At 53.5% G+C, this 17,554-nt stretch overlaps 8 protein-coding genes across 8 annotated transcripts; 5 read left to right on the plus strand and 3 right to left on the minus strand.

The window, feature by feature from the left end:
* Positions 1-633: 633 nt before the first annotated feature.
* M421DRAFT_64855 (uncharacterized protein) lies at positions 634-1,713 on the plus strand (the record flags this gene model as incomplete). Its single annotated transcript, XM_033596199.1, has 1 exon — positions 634-1,713. One exon carries the CDS (start codon positions 634-636, stop codon positions 1,711-1,713), a length of 1,080 nt encoding a protein of 359 aa, XP_033447903.1.
* Positions 1,714-2,400: 687 nt separating this feature from the next.
* On the plus strand, positions 2,401-3,405 carry M421DRAFT_65121 (NAD(P)-binding protein; the record flags this gene model as incomplete). The annotated part of the gene is made up of 1 exon (XM_033596220.1): positions 2,401-3,405. One exon carries the CDS (start codon positions 2,401-2,403, stop codon positions 3,403-3,405), a length of 1,005 nt encoding a protein of 334 aa, XP_033447904.1.
* Positions 3,406-5,464: 2,059 nt separating this feature from the next.
* M421DRAFT_64646 (WSC-domain-containing protein) lies at positions 5,465-7,029 on the plus strand (the record flags this gene model as incomplete). Its single annotated transcript, XM_033596183.1, has 2 exons — positions 5,465-5,689; positions 5,740-7,029. The coding sequence occupies 2 exons, from the start codon at positions 5,465-5,467 to the stop codon at positions 7,027-7,029; spliced, it is 1,515 nt and encodes a 504-aa protein (XP_033447905.1).
* A 211-nt stretch (positions 7,030-7,240) lies between these two features.
* On the minus strand, positions 7,241-8,511 carry M421DRAFT_421493 (V-type ATPase). Its single transcript, XM_033592850.1, has 4 exons — positions 8,437-8,511; positions 8,016-8,291; positions 7,676-7,936; positions 7,241-7,627 (listed from the first exon to the last, which is right to left on the minus strand). Exons 2-4 carry the CDS (start codon positions 8,128-8,130, stop codon positions 7,566-7,568), a joined length of 438 nt encoding a protein of 145 aa, XP_033447906.1. The 5' UTR covers positions 8,131-8,291; positions 8,437-8,511; the 3' UTR covers positions 7,241-7,565.
* Positions 8,512-8,695: 184 nt separating this feature from the next.
* On the plus strand, positions 8,696-9,780 carry M421DRAFT_421494 (L30e-like protein). The gene is made up of 3 exons (XM_033592851.1): positions 8,696-8,852; positions 8,934-8,973; positions 9,023-9,780. Exons 1-3 carry the CDS (start codon positions 8,839-8,841, stop codon positions 9,344-9,346), a joined length of 378 nt encoding a protein of 125 aa, XP_033447907.1. The 5' UTR covers positions 8,696-8,838; the 3' UTR covers positions 9,347-9,780.
* Positions 9,781-10,282: 502 nt separating this feature from the next.
* Positions 10,283-12,493, minus strand: M421DRAFT_5929 (ankyrin; the record flags this gene model as incomplete). The annotated part of the gene is made up of 2 exons (XM_033595672.1): positions 10,283-10,920; positions 11,794-12,493. 2 exons carry the CDS (start codon positions 12,491-12,493, stop codon positions 10,283-10,285), a joined length of 1,338 nt encoding a protein of 445 aa, XP_033447908.1.
* Positions 12,494-14,815: 2,322 nt separating this feature from the next.
* On the plus strand, positions 14,816-16,776 carry M421DRAFT_5930 (dihydroxyacetone kinase; the record flags this gene model as incomplete). Its single annotated transcript, XM_033595674.1, has 5 exons — positions 14,816-14,822; positions 14,879-15,377; positions 15,426-16,054; positions 16,105-16,239; positions 16,289-16,776. The coding sequence occupies 5 exons, from the start codon at positions 14,816-14,818 to the stop codon at positions 16,774-16,776; spliced, it is 1,758 nt and encodes a 585-aa protein (XP_033447909.1).
* A 141-nt stretch (positions 16,777-16,917) lies between these two features.
* M421DRAFT_101603 (small nuclear ribonucleo protein Sm D2) lies at positions 16,918-17,418 on the minus strand (the record flags this gene model as incomplete). Its single annotated transcript, XM_033586661.1, has 4 exons — positions 16,918-16,960; positions 17,008-17,265; positions 17,317-17,349; positions 17,399-17,418. The coding sequence occupies 4 exons, from the start codon at positions 17,416-17,418 to the stop codon at positions 16,918-16,920; spliced, it is 354 nt and encodes a 117-aa protein (XP_033447910.1).
* Between the last annotated feature and the right edge of the window lie 136 nt (positions 17,419-17,554).

Raw genomic sequence — 17,554 nt, forward strand, 5'->3', positions numbered from 1 at the left:
CCTACAGGGTATCGCCGCAGCCCGCTGAGCGACGCTGAGCGGTCCCCCTGACTTGATCGCGGCCGAGCGCGCCTCCTACCGTATCGATAGCGCCGCCTTGGCAGCACAGTGCCATAGCCGTTGGCATACTGGACGGCCCCTACAAGTTGCAGAACAGCTTCAGTGCGCTGCCCGAGCACGCTTCTGACGTCGCCAGCACCAGTCGCGCCCGTCCTCGCACGCCGTCTGTCCGCTGTGTGTTTGCGGGACGAGTGCCGCCAAACACAGCAGCCAATCGTCACGCCCGACTGTCACTTTCCGGCGGCTGAAACAAGTGCAAGGAGCAACCTGCGTCCATAACAACCGCAGACTAGCCCCTGCTCTGCTCGCCAACGCCATCTGCACCTCCGAGCTCTGAAGCCCTCCAGCCTGACCGCCTGCGCGCCAGACTATGCCTTCTCGCACCTCGTCGCCATGACTGCCGCACCCTTCTCGTCCTCGCCCGCAGCACAGGCCGACTCGCAGCACGACGAACTCCTCCAGCGCCTGAACGCTATAGAACTGCGCTCCGGCACCCACGCAGTACCCGCTACCACCGCCCGGCCCTCCAGCACGACAGCGTCTCCACCCAGTGACGAGGAGGACGAGCAGACCATGTCACACTCCACCGCCTCCAGGGCCCCTTCACACCGACCAGCCAAGCACACCGGCACTCTCCTCGAAGACACCGACAGCATGGTTGAAGCGAACACACTCGTCCGCCAGTTCAGCAACACGTCAGACGACAGCACGTTGTCACGGCGACCCTCGACGCCTCGCTCACAGACTGATCCTGCACCGGCCGTCACTTCGACATTTCAGACGAAGCCACGCAACCGGTCGCCCTACGCACGCTCTCACCTACGCTCTCAAAGTGGCCACAGCGCACTTGCTCCTCCCATGACCCGAGCGCATTCGCTCCCTATCGTCATGCAGCCTTCAGGAACACTCCAGTCAGCAGTTGGACGCCTCACTCTCTCGCCCTCGCCCATGCCTCTCGACCGCCCTTCGTCTCCTCTCCGCTCGCCCAAGCCACGCAGCCCACGCACAGTGGAGCCTCGCTTGGCAACATCAGGGCTGCAGGAACGATATGGATCTGGCATACGCCCAGCTTCTGTGGGCTCATTTGAAGGCGCACCCAGCGTCTGCGACATTGCCGAGGATGCAGAACTTGAGCTCACACCTCGTGCCAGCAGCGGCATGTTCAGCCTGTACAGCAGCACTGGCTCCCTCTCCAGGCGCAGGCGGCCCGCATCACCCCTCTATCACGTTGCTATACCATTTGGTGCACCACCCACCAGCACCCCTTCTGTCAGCACGCCAACGTCAACAGCCTCCTCACCCATGCTGGCGCCTTCGAAGTTCAACGAACACTACCCTTCATCGTTTGCCTCTTCGTCGGTTCCTTCCACACCGACCTCGATGCGCTCTCGCAGCCCTTCCATCTCATCCCTCGAAACCATCGAAGACAGTCCAGATGCGGAGGATCTCGCTCTTGAAGCAGAACGCATTGCACAGTTGAAGGCGGCTGCTGACCGCGAAGATGGTGGTGAAGCTCGCAGATCAAGCCTGGATGTACCCGAGGGTCGTGGCCGCAGCTTCAACTTCGGCAAGAGGGACTCGAGGAAGCGCTGGAGTGTCTGTGGAGGCGAGCGACGCGTCGATTTATCGCTCGGCACAGTCTGGGAGGACTAAATGAACCCGGCCAAGAAGCCGACGATCTCACGTGGCTTTGAGCCGCTTACACACTGCATTGATGGACGTTTTGGGATCATAGCATACTTGGAGTTTTGGTCTTGCCACTCAGTGTTTTTAGCGTTTGCTTTCTCTGGGCGATCCTGCAGTCTCTCATTTTGTCCTCAGCAGACCTCACCCCAGTCGACACGTTCCTGGGAGTGACTCACGGACTCTTCGCACGCATATGGTATGATACTTTCACGACAGCTTACGTCGTTCCTAGCATGATACCCTCCTCGCAATGGAGCTCTGGATTTGTATAGCAAGTACCAAATAGGCAGGGTTTCGGTTCTCGTCCGCCTCGTCAATATCACATATTTGGCAAAATGCGCCGCGTCTTACTCGCTTTGCGTGATCGGTACACGACTCTTTCTTGGTGGTTGTAGCCAAATGTGGAAGTCGCAGCAGTTGGAGCTACCGCCCCACGGGAAGCCCAATGACCAATGAGGGTCATGCACACGCTGACATCAGACCCTTCGGAAGCTCTTTATGGTGGGGCGGAATGAATTGCCCCTCGACCAGCTTGCCCAACAGGAAAACCCACGTAAACAGAGCTTGTGTGTATAAGAAGTCTGCCGCGCAGCACGATTCCACCAGACCGATCGCTTTTACCAAGTCCTCTGACCTTCTTTCTCAACAAGCATCATGGCACCCATCAACTTCGGCATCATTGGCACAAGCTGGATCACAGATTCATATATTGAGTGTGCTCAAGCCACCGGCAAATGGAACCTTGCTGCGGTCTACTCCCGCACAGAAGAGTCCGCAAAGAAGTTTGCTGCAAAGTATGAAGGCCAGAAAGTTGAGCTCTACACCGACCTGAACAAGCTCGTCAACGACTCAAACCTGTCGACCATATATATTGCCAGCCCCAACATTCTGCACTTCGAGCAGGCCAAGCTTGCTTTGAGCGCTGGCAAGAATGTCATCTTGGAGAAGCCATCCTGCAGCACAGTCACAGAGCTCGACGAGCTATTCAAGATCGCACGAGAGAAGGATGTTTTCCTCATTGAGGCCTTCCGCCACATCCAGGAGGCCAACTTCAAGACTCTAAAGAAGTCGATCAAGGATCTTGGACCCATCTTCGGCGCCTCCATAACATTCGCACAGTACTCCTCCCGCTACGAGAAGGTCCTTGCTGGCGAGACACCAAACATCTTCAACCTCGAGATGGGTGGTGGTGCGCTCGCCGACCTGGGCGTGTACTGCATATCTGCAGCCATCGACCTCTTCGGAGCACCAAAGGGCGCGAAGTACTGGCCTAACATTATCGCCACAGGTGCAGATGGAGGGGGTCGTCTCATCCTTGACTACGGCAATTTCGTCGTTCACTTGTGCCACAGCAAGACCTACAACAGCGACGCACCCTCGGAAATCTACGGTGAGAAAGGCACAATCATCGTCCCTACCATCACAGACATTGAGACTGTCACACTATGGGACGCCAAGACGAAGAAGAGGACACAGCTCGCTGGCCCCGAGACAAGAGTCAAGCTCAACCTGCAAGAGGAGGCCGAAGAACACGCACGGGTCATCAACAATAGGGATCGCGAGGCGGAGAAGAACTACGAGACACTGTCAAGAGACATCTTGAGGGTCCTGGAGAATGTCAGGAAGGATAATGGCTTGTTGTACCCTGGTGAGAAATAAGGACGATCTGTAGAGGACGACTCGTTCGCCGAATATCGGCTTCTGGCGGCACGTCGACAGATTCTATACTACCAAAAATTTCACATATCACATCACGGTACTGCTCGCTTTACCTGCGTCCTACAATTGCTGATGCGAACGCGACACGCGATCTCGACAAGATTGATTCAACAGTCACTGATTGACGCCGGAACCGTCTCATCCAACTTCACGAAGGCAGCAATAACTCGGCATGTCAAATGCTCCAACTTCGATGGGGAGATCTCACGTCAAAGTGTATTCTGGACGTGCGATTCTTCTTGCACACCAGGGCTAACAACGAACACATCCTAGTCACTCTGACCAGCTTTTGATAGGACAAAGGACAACTGCTGAGTAGCGCCATTCAATGCTCGATGGTCCGCATGCTTCCGGGCCCGAATAAGGCATCTCATATCACATGCAGATCACTATCACAGCAAACCTGGGAGGCGCCTACTCACTCCAGCGACACTTTTGCACGCCACCCATAGCATTACCGCTCTTTTCCCATAGAGCGATTTCATCCTTCGTCACTCAGAGACATTCGATAAATTCGTGTGACACATATTTCGCGCGTGAACGTGATCTCGCGATCGATCTGCAGTGGCGGTATGCCTTCCCCTACGGTTACGACTGCAGTGGCTTTCGGGGGCACACCCATCATCCGTCTCAGCACCTTTGTCGAGATCGCTTAACATCACTTCAGGCAGGCAACCTCATAGACCTTCTCCATCATCAGTGTAACATACCCCCAGCATACGGGCATAGCTTTACGCCCCTAAACGGCTCTGTGTAACCTCGGCTCCGTCCGACGGTCGCGGGGTGTGCATAAGCATTGATGACCTCGGTTTGGGAAGACTCAAGATGACGAAAGCGGATGTGGCAAGCAGAAACGTGGAGCCTCGTGCGGACCTGCGTAAGTTCGCGCATTGCCTGTCGCTGCGCTATGCATGTCAACTGCATCCAGTAAACCCCTTGATCAATTGCATGATGTTGTGTGACTATGAGATGGAATCAAAGGAAAGCGCTGCGCCGAGTTGCTTAGTGAGCTAATCCTATGATTGAACCGTGGTCGAATCAGGGTCTCGATGTTTGTTCATTCCCCAGAGCAGCCATGAAGCCAGTGTTTCTTTGGTTCCTGAGCGGAGGGAGAAGGCGTCTACGATGCCGATTCGGCGACCATGCTTGAGCCAAGAATGTCATAGTTCCCGATCGCTAGTAAGGCTTTAATATCTGCTATGCGTAGTGAGGTATCTGTGGGGGCAGCTCCAGGCGCGTCGCAGACCGGTGGGTGTTGCGTGGTTCAGCCTGTGTCACTGACCCTGACTTACACAAACCTGCCTGCAGGGAAGATGAAAGAGCATGCAGCCACAGCAGATGACAGGCGTCTAGCTATCTCAAAGCCGTTGGAGCATACAGTAATGTTCCTTCCATATGCAGATGTACTGCTCTGCGCTTACCGCCCAGCAGTAAGGCTCAGCAGCTAGTCCACGACGCTAGGCCCACGGATCCTGTCAGTGGGAGGTGAACCAATCATTCCATCTCCGCAACACATCTTCCAAACAAAAACAAAAACTCGTGGGCTATGGACGTTAATTGCATTTTGCATGGCCGTGAGGGTCCCGATAGCAATGCAGAGTGGAAAAGATTGCCCAGACGGCGCACCACAGCGCACGCATGACCTACGCAGGGCGCACAACTGCCGCCACTTTTATAACCACCTTGTCTGAAAACGTGTTGACCGAGTTGGCTGCCTGAAGCCAGCTGTACAAGCTCCTTTCACGATCCACCCCCAGTCGGTTCGCCGAGCATTGACTTCGCAAGACAAAGAGCTCCAAGTATGGGCAGCCATGTGCATGTTTGACAACTAGTCGTACGAACGCGCGCGGCTGTCTACACCCACTACTTGAGGCTTGAAATACTGTCACACTCAGTCCTGTCTCCAAACAATTTGAATACTTATACTTCTAGCTGCCGGCTGTCAGTCGGCTGCTTCGTTCAGTTCATCAGCTCTTTTCGGCATACACAGCAAGCGGCAATGCATTTCACTACACTTTCTGTGCTGGCTACCCTAGCGGGCTCTTCGGAAGCTTTCTTTCGCATATCATGTCCAGGCAGGGTTGTTCGAACACGGCTTGACCCCGTTGTCACTCCGGGCAGTGTCGCTGGCCATGTACACACCATCTCAGGCGGTGCTGGATTCGCACCTACAATGACCTATGAGGGTATGCGAGTATCCAATTGTTCGACGTGTACCGTCAAGGTATGACATCTCTCCCTCGACTTCATTGAATAGTCCCTAAAACCCTTCAGCAAGACATGTCGAACTACTGGACGCCTCAGTTGTATGTTAAGTTCAAGAACGGCACGTTCATGCCAGTCCCCGAGGTTGGCGACCCAGAGGATGTCACTGGCGGAATGACAGCATACTATCTTCAGCGTCGCGGTAACGAACTGAATGAAAAACTCCATGCCTTTCCAGAGGGCTTCCGCATGGTCGCCGGAGACCCATCCATACGAAGCTTTGGCAACGACTCCGCCGCGAAAGCCATTTCATACAGCTGTCTCAGTGGGCCAAATATACCAGAGACGAACAAGATGCCCAACTACAACTGTCCCGGTGGCCTGCGCGCTCAAGTCTTCTTCCCATCGTGCTGGAACGGCAAGGACCTCGACACGCCCGACCACAAATCCCACATGTCCTACCCTGTTGGCCAGGAATACAACAACGGCGCCTGCCCGCCCGATTTCCCTATACATATGGTCAGTATCTTCTACGAAGTGCTCTACGATACCGCCAAGTTCTCCGATCAATGGGAAGGCAACCAACACCCCTTTGTCTTCTCCAACGGCGACGCTACCGGCTACAGCTTCCACGGCGACTTCATCAACGGTTGGGACGTAGACGTCCTGCAGCGTGCAATCGACGAATGCACCGACGACAGCGGGCAAGTCGAGAAGTGCCCGGTGTTGACACAATTCACAGCGCAGGAATGCCAGGAGTGCCGTCTTCCCGAGCAAGTCGACGAAGTCAATGACGGGCACCTGGACAAGCTGCCTGGCTGCAACCCCGTCACCTATGAGGGGAACCAAGTAGTACCACAACAGTGCAACGACGGCATCGAACTGGGGATCAGGCAGACGAACTACATCGACCTCACGTCCACCAAGGAATGGGAGTACATCGGCTGCGGCCGCGACAATATCGGGGACCGCGCCTTCACGGGCCCGAGCTGGAGTCGCGACAACACGACCATCGAGTCGTGTGTGGATTTCTGTTCTGCCGAGGGCCACACATACGCCGGCCTCGAGTACAAAGGCGAATGTTTCTGTGCCGATAAGCTGGACTTCAGATACGCACCCAGAGACGGCATCATGGGCGCGTGCAGCATGAGGTGCACTGGCAATTCGGATCAGACCTGTGGTGGCTGGGCTGCAATGAGTATTTATCATGCGTGTCCCGAGAACGGCCCGTGTGCGAATAATGAGCAGTTTGGGAAGGCGAAGGCGCAAAGTACGGAGGTGAAGAGGGCGACGATTGGGGCTCCACGGGCACTGAGTAGGAAGATCAGGACGCATGCTAGGGAGATCCTGGCAGCGTGAGACTGAACGTCACGACTGTAATGACCGGCAGCGGTTTTGAGGATTCTGCATTGGCGTGGGTATTCCCTTTTGGTATTGCGTAACCTGTAAATGCTGATCAGTTCATAATGTCAACGATGATATGCAAGGCTTTGTTCGGTGTTCCGTGACGCGGGCTCATTCTGATTCTGGTGAAGCCGATTAAGCGCGCGTGTGACGGGTGATAGTTGGGATGGACAGCCTCAAGAAAGCAGTGCATTCATTTCTAAGCGCAACAGATTGAAAAAGACCTTAGAATACACGCCGTCAAATGGATCGCATTTGCCGTCCCTCGACTCCATTATCTACTCTTCCCCGTTCTCGTCGTTCAATTTCCCGGGTGTGGCTGACACCGCTAAGAAAATACACAAAAAGTAGGCGTACAGCATGCCGCGCGTGCTTTTCACGAGCGCCATGCAAGATATGATGTGTGGTATTCATTCGAGCCAAGTGGTGCCAATGTTCGTATGATGCAGGTGAGTTGTCGTTGGCTGCTATCGTGGTTCGTGGTGAGACGTTTAGCAGCTACCCTCAGCACCCTTGGAGTTCATGAGAAGGGCAACAATAAGACCGTAAAGACCTGTTAACGATTAGCGCGCGCTCAGTATTACGAGGATATAGAACGTACCCAAGACTTCGGCGAAAATGAGAATCAAAATCATTCCGACGAACAACCTAGGCTGCTGGGCAGTTCCTCGTACACCAGCGTCACCGACGATACCAATGGCGAATCCAGCGGCCATACCCGACAGACCGACGGAGAGACCGGCACCGAGCTGGATGAAGCTGGTGAAGAGGGAGGCCTCCTGCTTCAGACCGTTGGAGATCAGGACAGAGACGACGAGACCGTAGATACCGATGATACCAGCCATGACGACGGGAATAATATCTGCAACGTATTAGCCTATCTACCGCTACAGCCCCGCTATCTCGCTAGACCAGGGCTTCTCAGAGCGCGTGCGACGTACTCTTGACGATCAAGTCAGGGCGGAGGACACCCATGGCGCTGACACCGACACCAGCCTTGGCGGTACCGTAGGCGGCACCAAAGCAGGCGAAGACGATGGCTGATGTGCAGCCCATCGCGCCGAAGAAGGGCTAGAGGAGGTCAGCATCTTGCGAGATTCGTAGAGTGTCGTCGCTGGCGATGCATCGGGGTATAAAGGTGTTGTGTGTCGTCGCACTGCTGACTGCGGAAAGAGGCGAAGGAGAGGCGTCGTCGCGAACTTACGGCATAGACAGGGCTGAAGGGTTGTGTTAGCTGGCGCTTCTCGTTTTCTATACAGTTGGCTACTCCAATGTCACAGACACGCCGCTTTCATGAGCTTATTGCCTAAAGGCAAGCTCGAAGCTGGCTGTGGCCTGGACGAGAGCTCCACGGGCACTCACCAAGCCTCCGAAACCATTTTGGCGGATATGTAATGGATCAGCGGGTGGTCGAGGAGATGATCTTGATCGTTGATGAGATGGGCGGACGGGGTGATGCAGCGACGGAGGCGTTGGAGTGTCGATGGCAGTGGTGACGATGTTGGCGAAGACTGCGCGGTTGGCTGGCGCGCACTGGCCTCCTGCCCCATCACGTGAAGCTGAGACGTGTGCCAAGGACACTACCGGCGCACCAATCGCCGACTGATCGCGGAAGCTTCAACTTTTTTATTCCACGACTTCCATCCACTAGATTCACCACATACCGACCGGGCGAGCATAGCAGTGAACCTTTTGCAGGCGAGCTACAGCAGTGAACCCTTCCAACACAATTCAACACCCAACACCCAACACCCAACCTCCAAAATGGCTGACACCTCGTACGTAATTTTCGCTCCCACCTAGCGAATGCCCATTTCGCACTCGCACATTAATCACACAAGCAGCTAACATGTCTACAGCGCTGCATGGCCCCAGGCTGACCAGGCTTTGAGCCAAGAGGTACGTCGAACAGTCGACTTGGTCTAGGATGATGGCTGACAAAACGCAGATTTTGGACCTCGTTCAGCAGGCCACCCACTACCGCCAGCTGAAAAAGGGCGCCAACGAGGCCACCAAGACCCTCAACCGCGGTATCTCTGAGGTCATCGTCCTTGCCGCCGACACCAGCCCTCTCGCGATCTTGCTCCACTTGCCCCTCCTCTGCGAAGACAAGAACGTTCCCTACGTCTACGTTCCCTCCAAGATGGCTCTTGGCCGCGCCTGCGGTGTCGCTCGCGCCGTCATCGCCTGCTCGATCACCACCAACGAGGCCTCCGACCTCATGGGCCAGATCCGCACCCTCAAGGACAAGGTTGAGAGGCTTCAGATCTAAGCGCGCCTTGGTGTGCTGGACTGTAGCCGGGGGATATTGCGAGCTTTAAGAAATTGAATGGGCTACGGAAAAGACAAGATACCGGACACTTAGGCTGAGATACCCTAGGTCGCTCTGTGCGTAGCCTGAGAATGATGTGCTGAGGTACACACCAGCACAGACTCTGTCAAATCGACTCTTTCAAACCATACTGCTCGCCAGCCATGAATTGAGACGTTTCATTCTGCTTGAAAACCAATGTGATGATTGCATGTAAACAAGACTCGTGCTTCATATTGCAGTAGACATGTCCACTAGCTGAGTTTCATAGAGCAACCACACATCACATACCCTGACAGCTCGACTGAGAAGGTGGCTCGCTTACATTCACATGTTGGTACCTTGCTTGTATGTGGCAGCATCATACACAAAGACATGTAGTTACAAATGCCTATCTATACTTTGCTTAACAGTTCACTTACATTACACCTTCAATCAAGCGATCGACGCAGGCAAAAACAACATCGTGAACACTTCCGACCACCAAGAGATGGTATCAGACAACTGGCAAAAACATACAACAGCGGGTATTCGCTAGTGGTCACCCACCTAACTACTAATCCGCCGGTACGTTGCTTAAATAGGGCTGAGCGAACGGGAAGCCTTGTTTTCAACGTCCTGTGGTCGTATGTATCGTTTTCTATTTACTATAATAATTATATTGTCTAAGCGTATTTGTGTCTCCTATGTGAATTATTGGTCACGGACTCTCCGAAGAGAACCGATGAACAGGCAGGAAAGAGAAGAACGCTTTACCGCTATGATTCAGCGCTGGCCAAAGCCGGCTTGTCCTTGCGTGCAGACTTCTTCTTAGGACTTTTCGGAGGCGCAACATCCGCGTCCCTCTCCTCTTTCACAGATGCCTGACACAGCCGTGACAAGATGCTGTCATGATCTTCAGTAACTACTCCAATTGTCATTGTCTGCGCGAATGTGGACCAATGTCAAAGCATCGCGGTCCTCGCTGCCTCTGCAGGTGGGATCAGCACCATGTCCCAACAACATGTCCACAGCCCAAGACACTCCTGCGTTCACAGCATAGTGCAGGGCAGTCTGCTCCTTCGTGCCGGCCTTTTCATTAATGAGGATGATTTCGGCATGCAGGAGGATGCTCATCAAGTGCTTCTGGTCTTTTATCGTAGGATTGTGAAGCTGATTGGCTGCAACAAGCAAAGGCGTGCTGCCAGCCGCATTTTTGGCATTGACGCTAGCATACTTGAATAGAAGCATTGCAACAGCGAACGGATCTTTTCGACGCACTGCCAGATGAAGAGGTGTGTTGAGTACACCTGGTTGAGTCACTTCGACATCTGTAGACTCATTGCGCAACAAGAGAGCCAAAGCCTTCTTACGATGATCATCCAAAGGATCGCTATCGGTTCCATAGAATATCTCCATAATAGGGCAGTTGCCTCGAATGTCGGATTTGTTGGGGTTGCAGACAAGGTGTTTGTAGCCCTTGAACCGGGGGTTCTCGATGACCAGGTGCAAAGGTGTCTTTCCGCTCCTTTTGTTGACAAAGTTTACGTCTACTCCTGCCCCTATGAGTGCTTTGACGCATTTGTTGTGCTTTTTACTTGCTCCTTGGACTGCGAAGGTAATTGGTCCTGAACGTCAATGCGCCTTTGGACCTGCTTTGCCAGGATTGCACCCTTCCTGCAGTAAAGTACGCACTGCCTCTGCCTTGCCTTGGGAGTAGAAAACCTCCATGAAATTGTAATTGCGGCCCCCACTATCGGTTCAGACTAAACACATTCAACGTCCTCTTAGTTTTGTTAGACATGACGGACGTCGCTATTGACGCAGAGTCCCAGGGATCCCGGATGTAATCGTTTGGACTTATTTCAAGTCTCGGAAGTTGGTCATTTTTCATAGAAAGGGTCGTACTCGATGAAGGATCTTCCGAAAAGATCACATGAAGAGACGAATTCTTCTTTCTCTTCTGTGGCTTAGGTTCAGTCCGGGGCGAGTGATCATCCTCTGGTGTCCCTGCGAGACTCAGTTGTTCCTTCAGTTGAGAATCAAGTCCTCCCTTCCTCCGTGATCTGGGCTTAATTACAGGCGTTTGCTCAAACGTTATCACTTCCGCAGCCTCATGTGGTTGGAAAGAACCTTCCTCTCTCTTTCGCGGTCTGGGTTTCTTCAGTGGCATTTGCTCGTCCAATGGCAAACCTCAGCAAGATTAATGGGTTCTTATTGCTGGGAGTTCAGCCTTGCGGAACCTTAGAATGTCGATCTCTTGGTACATCCTGCGAGCATTCTGGGTCCTCCTGAGTTGCTCCGGATATTGTCAAACTATCCCGTCTGCTTTTTAGCGCTGATACTAATTGCCTTCTCCTTGAATTTCTCTCAGGAAGAATAGTCGCGTAATTACTGGGCAATTCTGATATCTCGTCGGGCTCCAGTACCGTGGAAGGTGTCGCCGGTTGCGATCCCGATATTGCCGTTCGTGGCAAGTACCTCGATGAATTGTAGCTCAGGCTCGCTTTGTCCGACATGCTCTGAAGAGGCATACGGTAAGACTGAACCTGCCACCACATCCTCCGCAATCCTTGAGTCCGCATACGCGGTATCTTTTGCTGGTGCACTTGGCGTCTCGTCTAATACGTGCGTGATGTTTAGGTCGCCTAACAGACTTGGCATTTCGGCTTCAAGTACAAAAGTTTCTGTCGTCTTGATTCGCGTGTCGTTCGCCAACACTACCACTGGGGCTGGAGTAACTTCTGATGAGGCGGCCTTGACTTGTTCGTCCTCGGTCATTACTTCAGGGGCGATGTGTTCATCTGGATCGTCTAGCTCTTCGGGGCGTAGATCCATTGAAGCAAATATTTGTATCACCAAGTTCTCGTTGCCTGCAAAATTGGACAAAGTCAGAGTAGAGCTTCTTCTGCTCTCGCTGTACGCGCTTGTCATCTCCCCATCGATATGGATTTGCAAAATTGTGTCGTCTGAGTCTGTGTCGCTGTTAGAAGAGTCTGAATGAACTCTTATACCATCATCGCTCGATGGTGGACTATCGAACTCTCCAAATCCCATTCCAGTATCTTTGACATGCTCCAGATTGGTAGAGAGCGAGAGATCCTGCGATTGACTAGTGTAAGGGTACATCGGTGACCTATGCTCATCGGTTACTTGTGGAGATGCCGCGGTGGGTGATGAGTTGAAGTTTTGGAAGACTCACGAGCTTGTTACCTCCAATACGAGTTAAGATCACTGAACTCTGATCGTATTTGCATAGGCATGTACATATTGTGACTAGAATGCGACGAACCTCTTGGAAATGCTCTTGCGACTGGTCACGATCACTGCCCACTATGTTGGACTAGGGTATTCTCTATCGATATGACGACGCCCTCATAGACTGCTTGCTAGAATTTTTTTCCCTTCCAGGCTTGTGGTTTGGCAACCAAAGTCACAGCTTAAGTATCTTCGAACAGTGTCAGTGTAACGCGTACCAGTATCGAACTTCATCTTCTCATTTACGATGCGTTCGGCAGTACACCATGTAACACCTGGCATATATCGACGGTTAGGGTCAGACGGCATCTGGTGATCGACAGTGGTCTTACCGTACCACAGTTTGATAAGTCTTACACCGAGACTGTGAAGAACTTTGTTGCGAATGGCTCTCTGCCTGCATGCTTCACTCGCGGCGTGGTACTTGGCCGAAGACAAGCGAGACGACGATACACCTAAGAGTGCCAATATTCATAGAGAACTAGGGTGCAATCTAATGATCAGTTGTAAATGGCGACAACTTCTGGATTTACAGAGATTCCTACCCAGGACAATGGGATAAGACTTTAGAACTGTACTTCTGACATCCCAGGTGCGTGTCTAATATTTTGTCTCAACGCTTCGTTTCTGCACGTACCGACATGGTGTTGGTTTCCTTTTGGCTGGAGCTACAACAGAGAGAGGACGATAGCAACAAAGTAAATCCCGTGATGTTGAGACTTCACTGTGACACTGGAGATTATCTCTCAGTCGATGACATCGCCTCTGCAGGAGACACTCTAAGTAGATTTCCAATACCCTGAAGTACACGAAGATTTCGATAAGACTATGGTTCCATACCCCACATACCTAGTAGTCTCTAAAGCTCGACTTGAAAGGCATATGACCATTAGGATTAGCGGTGTACTCATCTTATCCGCGATACCTGGAATTTTACTGGAGCTTATCCAGCGCAGCCCTATACGCGGAGTATTAATTCTCCCCACCACAACAAATTTGTACACTAATTTGAAGTGAGATACAGACCAAGCTCACTTTTATGTTCATGTCTCTATGACAGCATCGTAAGTCTGTGTATCGTTACCTTGAGCATGGGGTACTTCCAGAGAAAACAGGAATGAAGAAGAGACGAAAGAACCAAGAACATCAAGGCTCCCAAGTAGCAGACCGATCATTTCAATTCTCGAGTCAGGGTGGCCGCCGAAAAGCATCAGATTGTGAGAAATTTACAGACGTTCAATGTATGCTTCGCAGATGTTAAAGAATTTGTGGCATACAGCCGACCCCTTCTACTGGTTGCGGAAAGAGATACGTCTTCCGGCTTTGTTCTTCGATAGTCTGTCACTGTTAATTTCAATGTCACTACCCTACTCGAAAGCCTCGAGTGATAGCTCGACATCGCGAGCACACTACCACCTCAAATCCATCGCTGAGCATGACACCGAGCATCCATCTTCTTCCTCGTAGAGTGGTGCCGTCCGCGGTACGCTCGTGAAAGTCCTCGGATTCACCTCACTCAACACTAGGCCTTGGATCAAACCCGCGGTGTTCCCTAGCTTAGGTTGTGCCCGCGTTAGTATATCTACAGCGCCCCTTGTGCATTATTTTTGTTTCCTAATCGCATTCTGCATCCACGCAGCTCTGGCTGCCTCAAATCTGCTTACTACCTGCCGATAGCAATACACGGCAGCATCTTGATGTACCGAAACCGTCCGCGAAAGGCAGCCGTAGCCTCCATGAATATGGCAGAAGCGACCTAAAACTTCATTTTCCCCCACACACAAAAGTCACGGTGGAGAATCACTCAACACCAGCGCGCTTGGGAGAAAAACATGAATACACGGCATTTTAAAGACACCGAGCCTGAACATTCTTACCCAAAGGGGCTGCCATACCACTTCCCCATTCGGGCATTCCGGTGACGCGGGGAGAGCTCCAAGCTACCCCTCAACACAACCCCACCCCAGCTCCTGACGGCTCAGGCACAACCGGACTTACTCCGCATGTGCGCACGACAGCGCGGGAGGAGTCTAGGTCATGCGATGGAGGGGCCGATGATGTATGTAGATCAATTGAAAGACGTGTGATTCCTAACCTCACAATCCAGCTCGACTGTATGCAATCGACAGCATCGTGAACACGCCCAGACCACGACCCACAGACTCAGGGACAACAACAGCCATCAGCAACGACATGTCGTGTACGCGGCACAAGCTCCCCACGCACCGAAGAACGACCCACAGCTGACACCACCAGCAAAACACTTCATCCATGACCCCACGCACCTCGTCCGCACCGCGCTGCTCTCCATTCCCCGCACCAACCCCGCCGTCCGCTGCGACATCGAAAACAAGATCATCTACACCGCAAATGCCAAGGCGCAGGTCAGCATCGTCTCCGGCGGCGGCTCCGGCCACGAACCCTCCTTCTCCTCCTTCGTGGGGCCCGGGCTTCTCAGCGGCGCCGTGGCAGGCACCATCTTCGCCTCGCCCAGCGCCGAGCAGGTGCGTCGGTGCATTCTGCACCGGGTCAGCAAAGAGAAGGGTGTGTTGGTCGTGGTGATGAACTACACGGGCGATGTGTTGAACTTTGGCATGGCGGTTGAGAAAGCGCGCGCGGCGGGGATCGAGGTTGATATGGTAGTTGTGGGGGACGATGCGGGGGTTGGGCGGGAAAGGGGCGGCAAGGTGGGAAGAAGAGGGATTGCGGGGACGGTGCTTGTGCAGAAAGTTGCTGGTGCTCTGGCGGCGCGTGGGTGAGTGTTGCTTTTCTGGCGGGAGGGAGGGGTGCTAATACTGTGCAGGGCGAGCCTTGAGGATGTCACGAGAGTTGCGCAGATTGTTGCTGACAACACTGTCTCGATTGGCAGCTCGTTGAGCCACGTGCATGTCCCTGGACGCAGAGAGCCGGAGGACGATGAGTTGAAGGAGGGCGAGGTCGAGATTGGAATGGGTATTCACAACGAGCCTGGGTCTGAGCGCAAGTTGACTGACCTGCCTGGCTTGGTGAAGACGATGTTGGAGCACTGCCTGAATACCGTAGACCAGGATCGCAGCTTCTCGAGCATCAGCGAAAAGGACGAGGTAGTACTTCTGGTCAACAACCTCGGCGGTGTCAGCCCGCTGGAATTAGCAGGCATTACGAACGAGGTTGTCGAGCAGCTGGAGGGTAGCTACAAGATCAAACCTGTCCGGATATTGTCAGGGACATTCATGACGAGTCTGAACGGCCTCGGCTTCAGCATCAGTCTGTTGAAGGTGGCAGGCCTGCAGCTCAGCGGCGGTCCCTCCCTGTTGGAGCTGCTGGACGCCCCGGCCGAGGCAAGTGGCTGGTCGGCAGCCATCAGCAGCGGCACCTGGCAGATGCGAGGGCAGGCGGCGCAAGAGGAGAAGCAGACAGATGCTGAGGACATCCAGCCCAGCACTCTCAGAGGTATGTTGCGGGTAAATCGGTCGATGGGCGTGATGCTAATCAGTGGTCAGCTGACCCAACACAAGCTAAATCAGCACTGAAGACGGCGTTAGAGCGAATCATCTCAGTCGAGCCAGACGTCACGAAGTATGACACAATAGTCGGCGACGGGGATTGCGGCATTGGCCTGAAGCGTGGCGCAGAGTGTAGGTTACCAGCCATCACGTGTTTTGTTGCCTAGACTGACATGTGCAGCAATTCTCAAGATGCTGGAAACGTCGAAGAGCACAGACGACGTCTTAATTCTCCTCAACAATATCATCCAGGTTGTCGAGGTCTCAATGGACGGAACAAGTGGGGCCATCTACGCCATCTTCCTGAACGCGCTTGCCCACGGACTGCGTCAAAATGCACCTTCCTCTCCAGGACCAGTTACGCCTGAGATCTGGGCCAAGGCCCTTGACTCATCGCTCAAGGCGCTCGGCAAGTACACGCCAGCTCAGCCCGGCGATCGGACCTTGATTGATGCCTTGGACCCCTTCGTCCAGACATTGTCGAAGACGGGTAGTATCGACGAGGCGGCCGCAGCCGCACAGAAGGGAGCACAAGGGACAAAGGGTATGAAGGCGAGCTTAGGCAGAACCGTGTACGTCGGAGGTCAAGGATTCCAGGAGGTTCCAGATCCCGGTGCCCATGGTCTTGCTGAACTACTGCTGGGCCTGAGTGAGGGTTTGAAGAAGTGAAGTTGGAGGGTATCGCTTGATTGATTCGTTCGGTGGTGCTCGCAGGCGGTGCGATGGATATGTAACTTTTAATTCATCCCAAACTCCAAGATGGTGATGCATGTCGTGCCTAGACCTGCCACCGCCATGCTCCCAGCGCGCTTAAGACAACAGAACAAGAATGACTGAATCGCCACGGAGGAAGCTGCAAACGTCAGCAGTCAGTAGATGGATGTTGGCACTGTGACGTACAGCTTCGAAATAAAGCGGTCCTTGTTGACCTTCCTGCCCGGAGCGCCGTTCGCTAACCGCGGGGTCTCTGTCCACATTTCCTTGGCGTTCTCGAGAACCATGTTGCAGTGACGGTCAAAGGCCTTGACGCGGGCGAGGATCTTGCGATTGTTTCGGCAGGAGATCAGGACTTGTGTGCGCGACCGGACGGCGGTCTGCAAGATGGAGAGGGGTCCGGTGGTGAGCTCGTGCTCCTCGACCTGGGCGACTTCATACTCGCTGCAGACTTGTCAGTGTCTGCGACATGTCGGGAGCGTGTTCGAGACGTACGTCAACTCTGAGCGCGGCTTCGCGAGAAGCTCCCTGGGATTTGTCAGCGCGTGCAGATGGGGTGTAGGGAGCGCTGACGCACTGAACCTTTGCGTCAACCATATTGGCAATGTGCGAGGTCTGACGGGGGGTGGTGATGTGTGTGCGACGACCGAGTCTTGTGGTGTGTTAGCTGGTGCTGTGAGCAGCTGATGCTGTGAGCAGCTTCTGCTGGTGGAGAACAGCAGTGGCCGGTCGC

Source organism: Didymella exigua (assembly GCF_010094145.1).
Source record: "Didymella exigua CBS 183.55 unplaced genomic scaffold M421scaffold_16, whole genome shotgun sequence".
Lineage (NCBI taxonomy): Eukaryota > Fungi > Ascomycota > Dothideomycetes > Pleosporales > Didymellaceae > Didymella > Didymella exigua.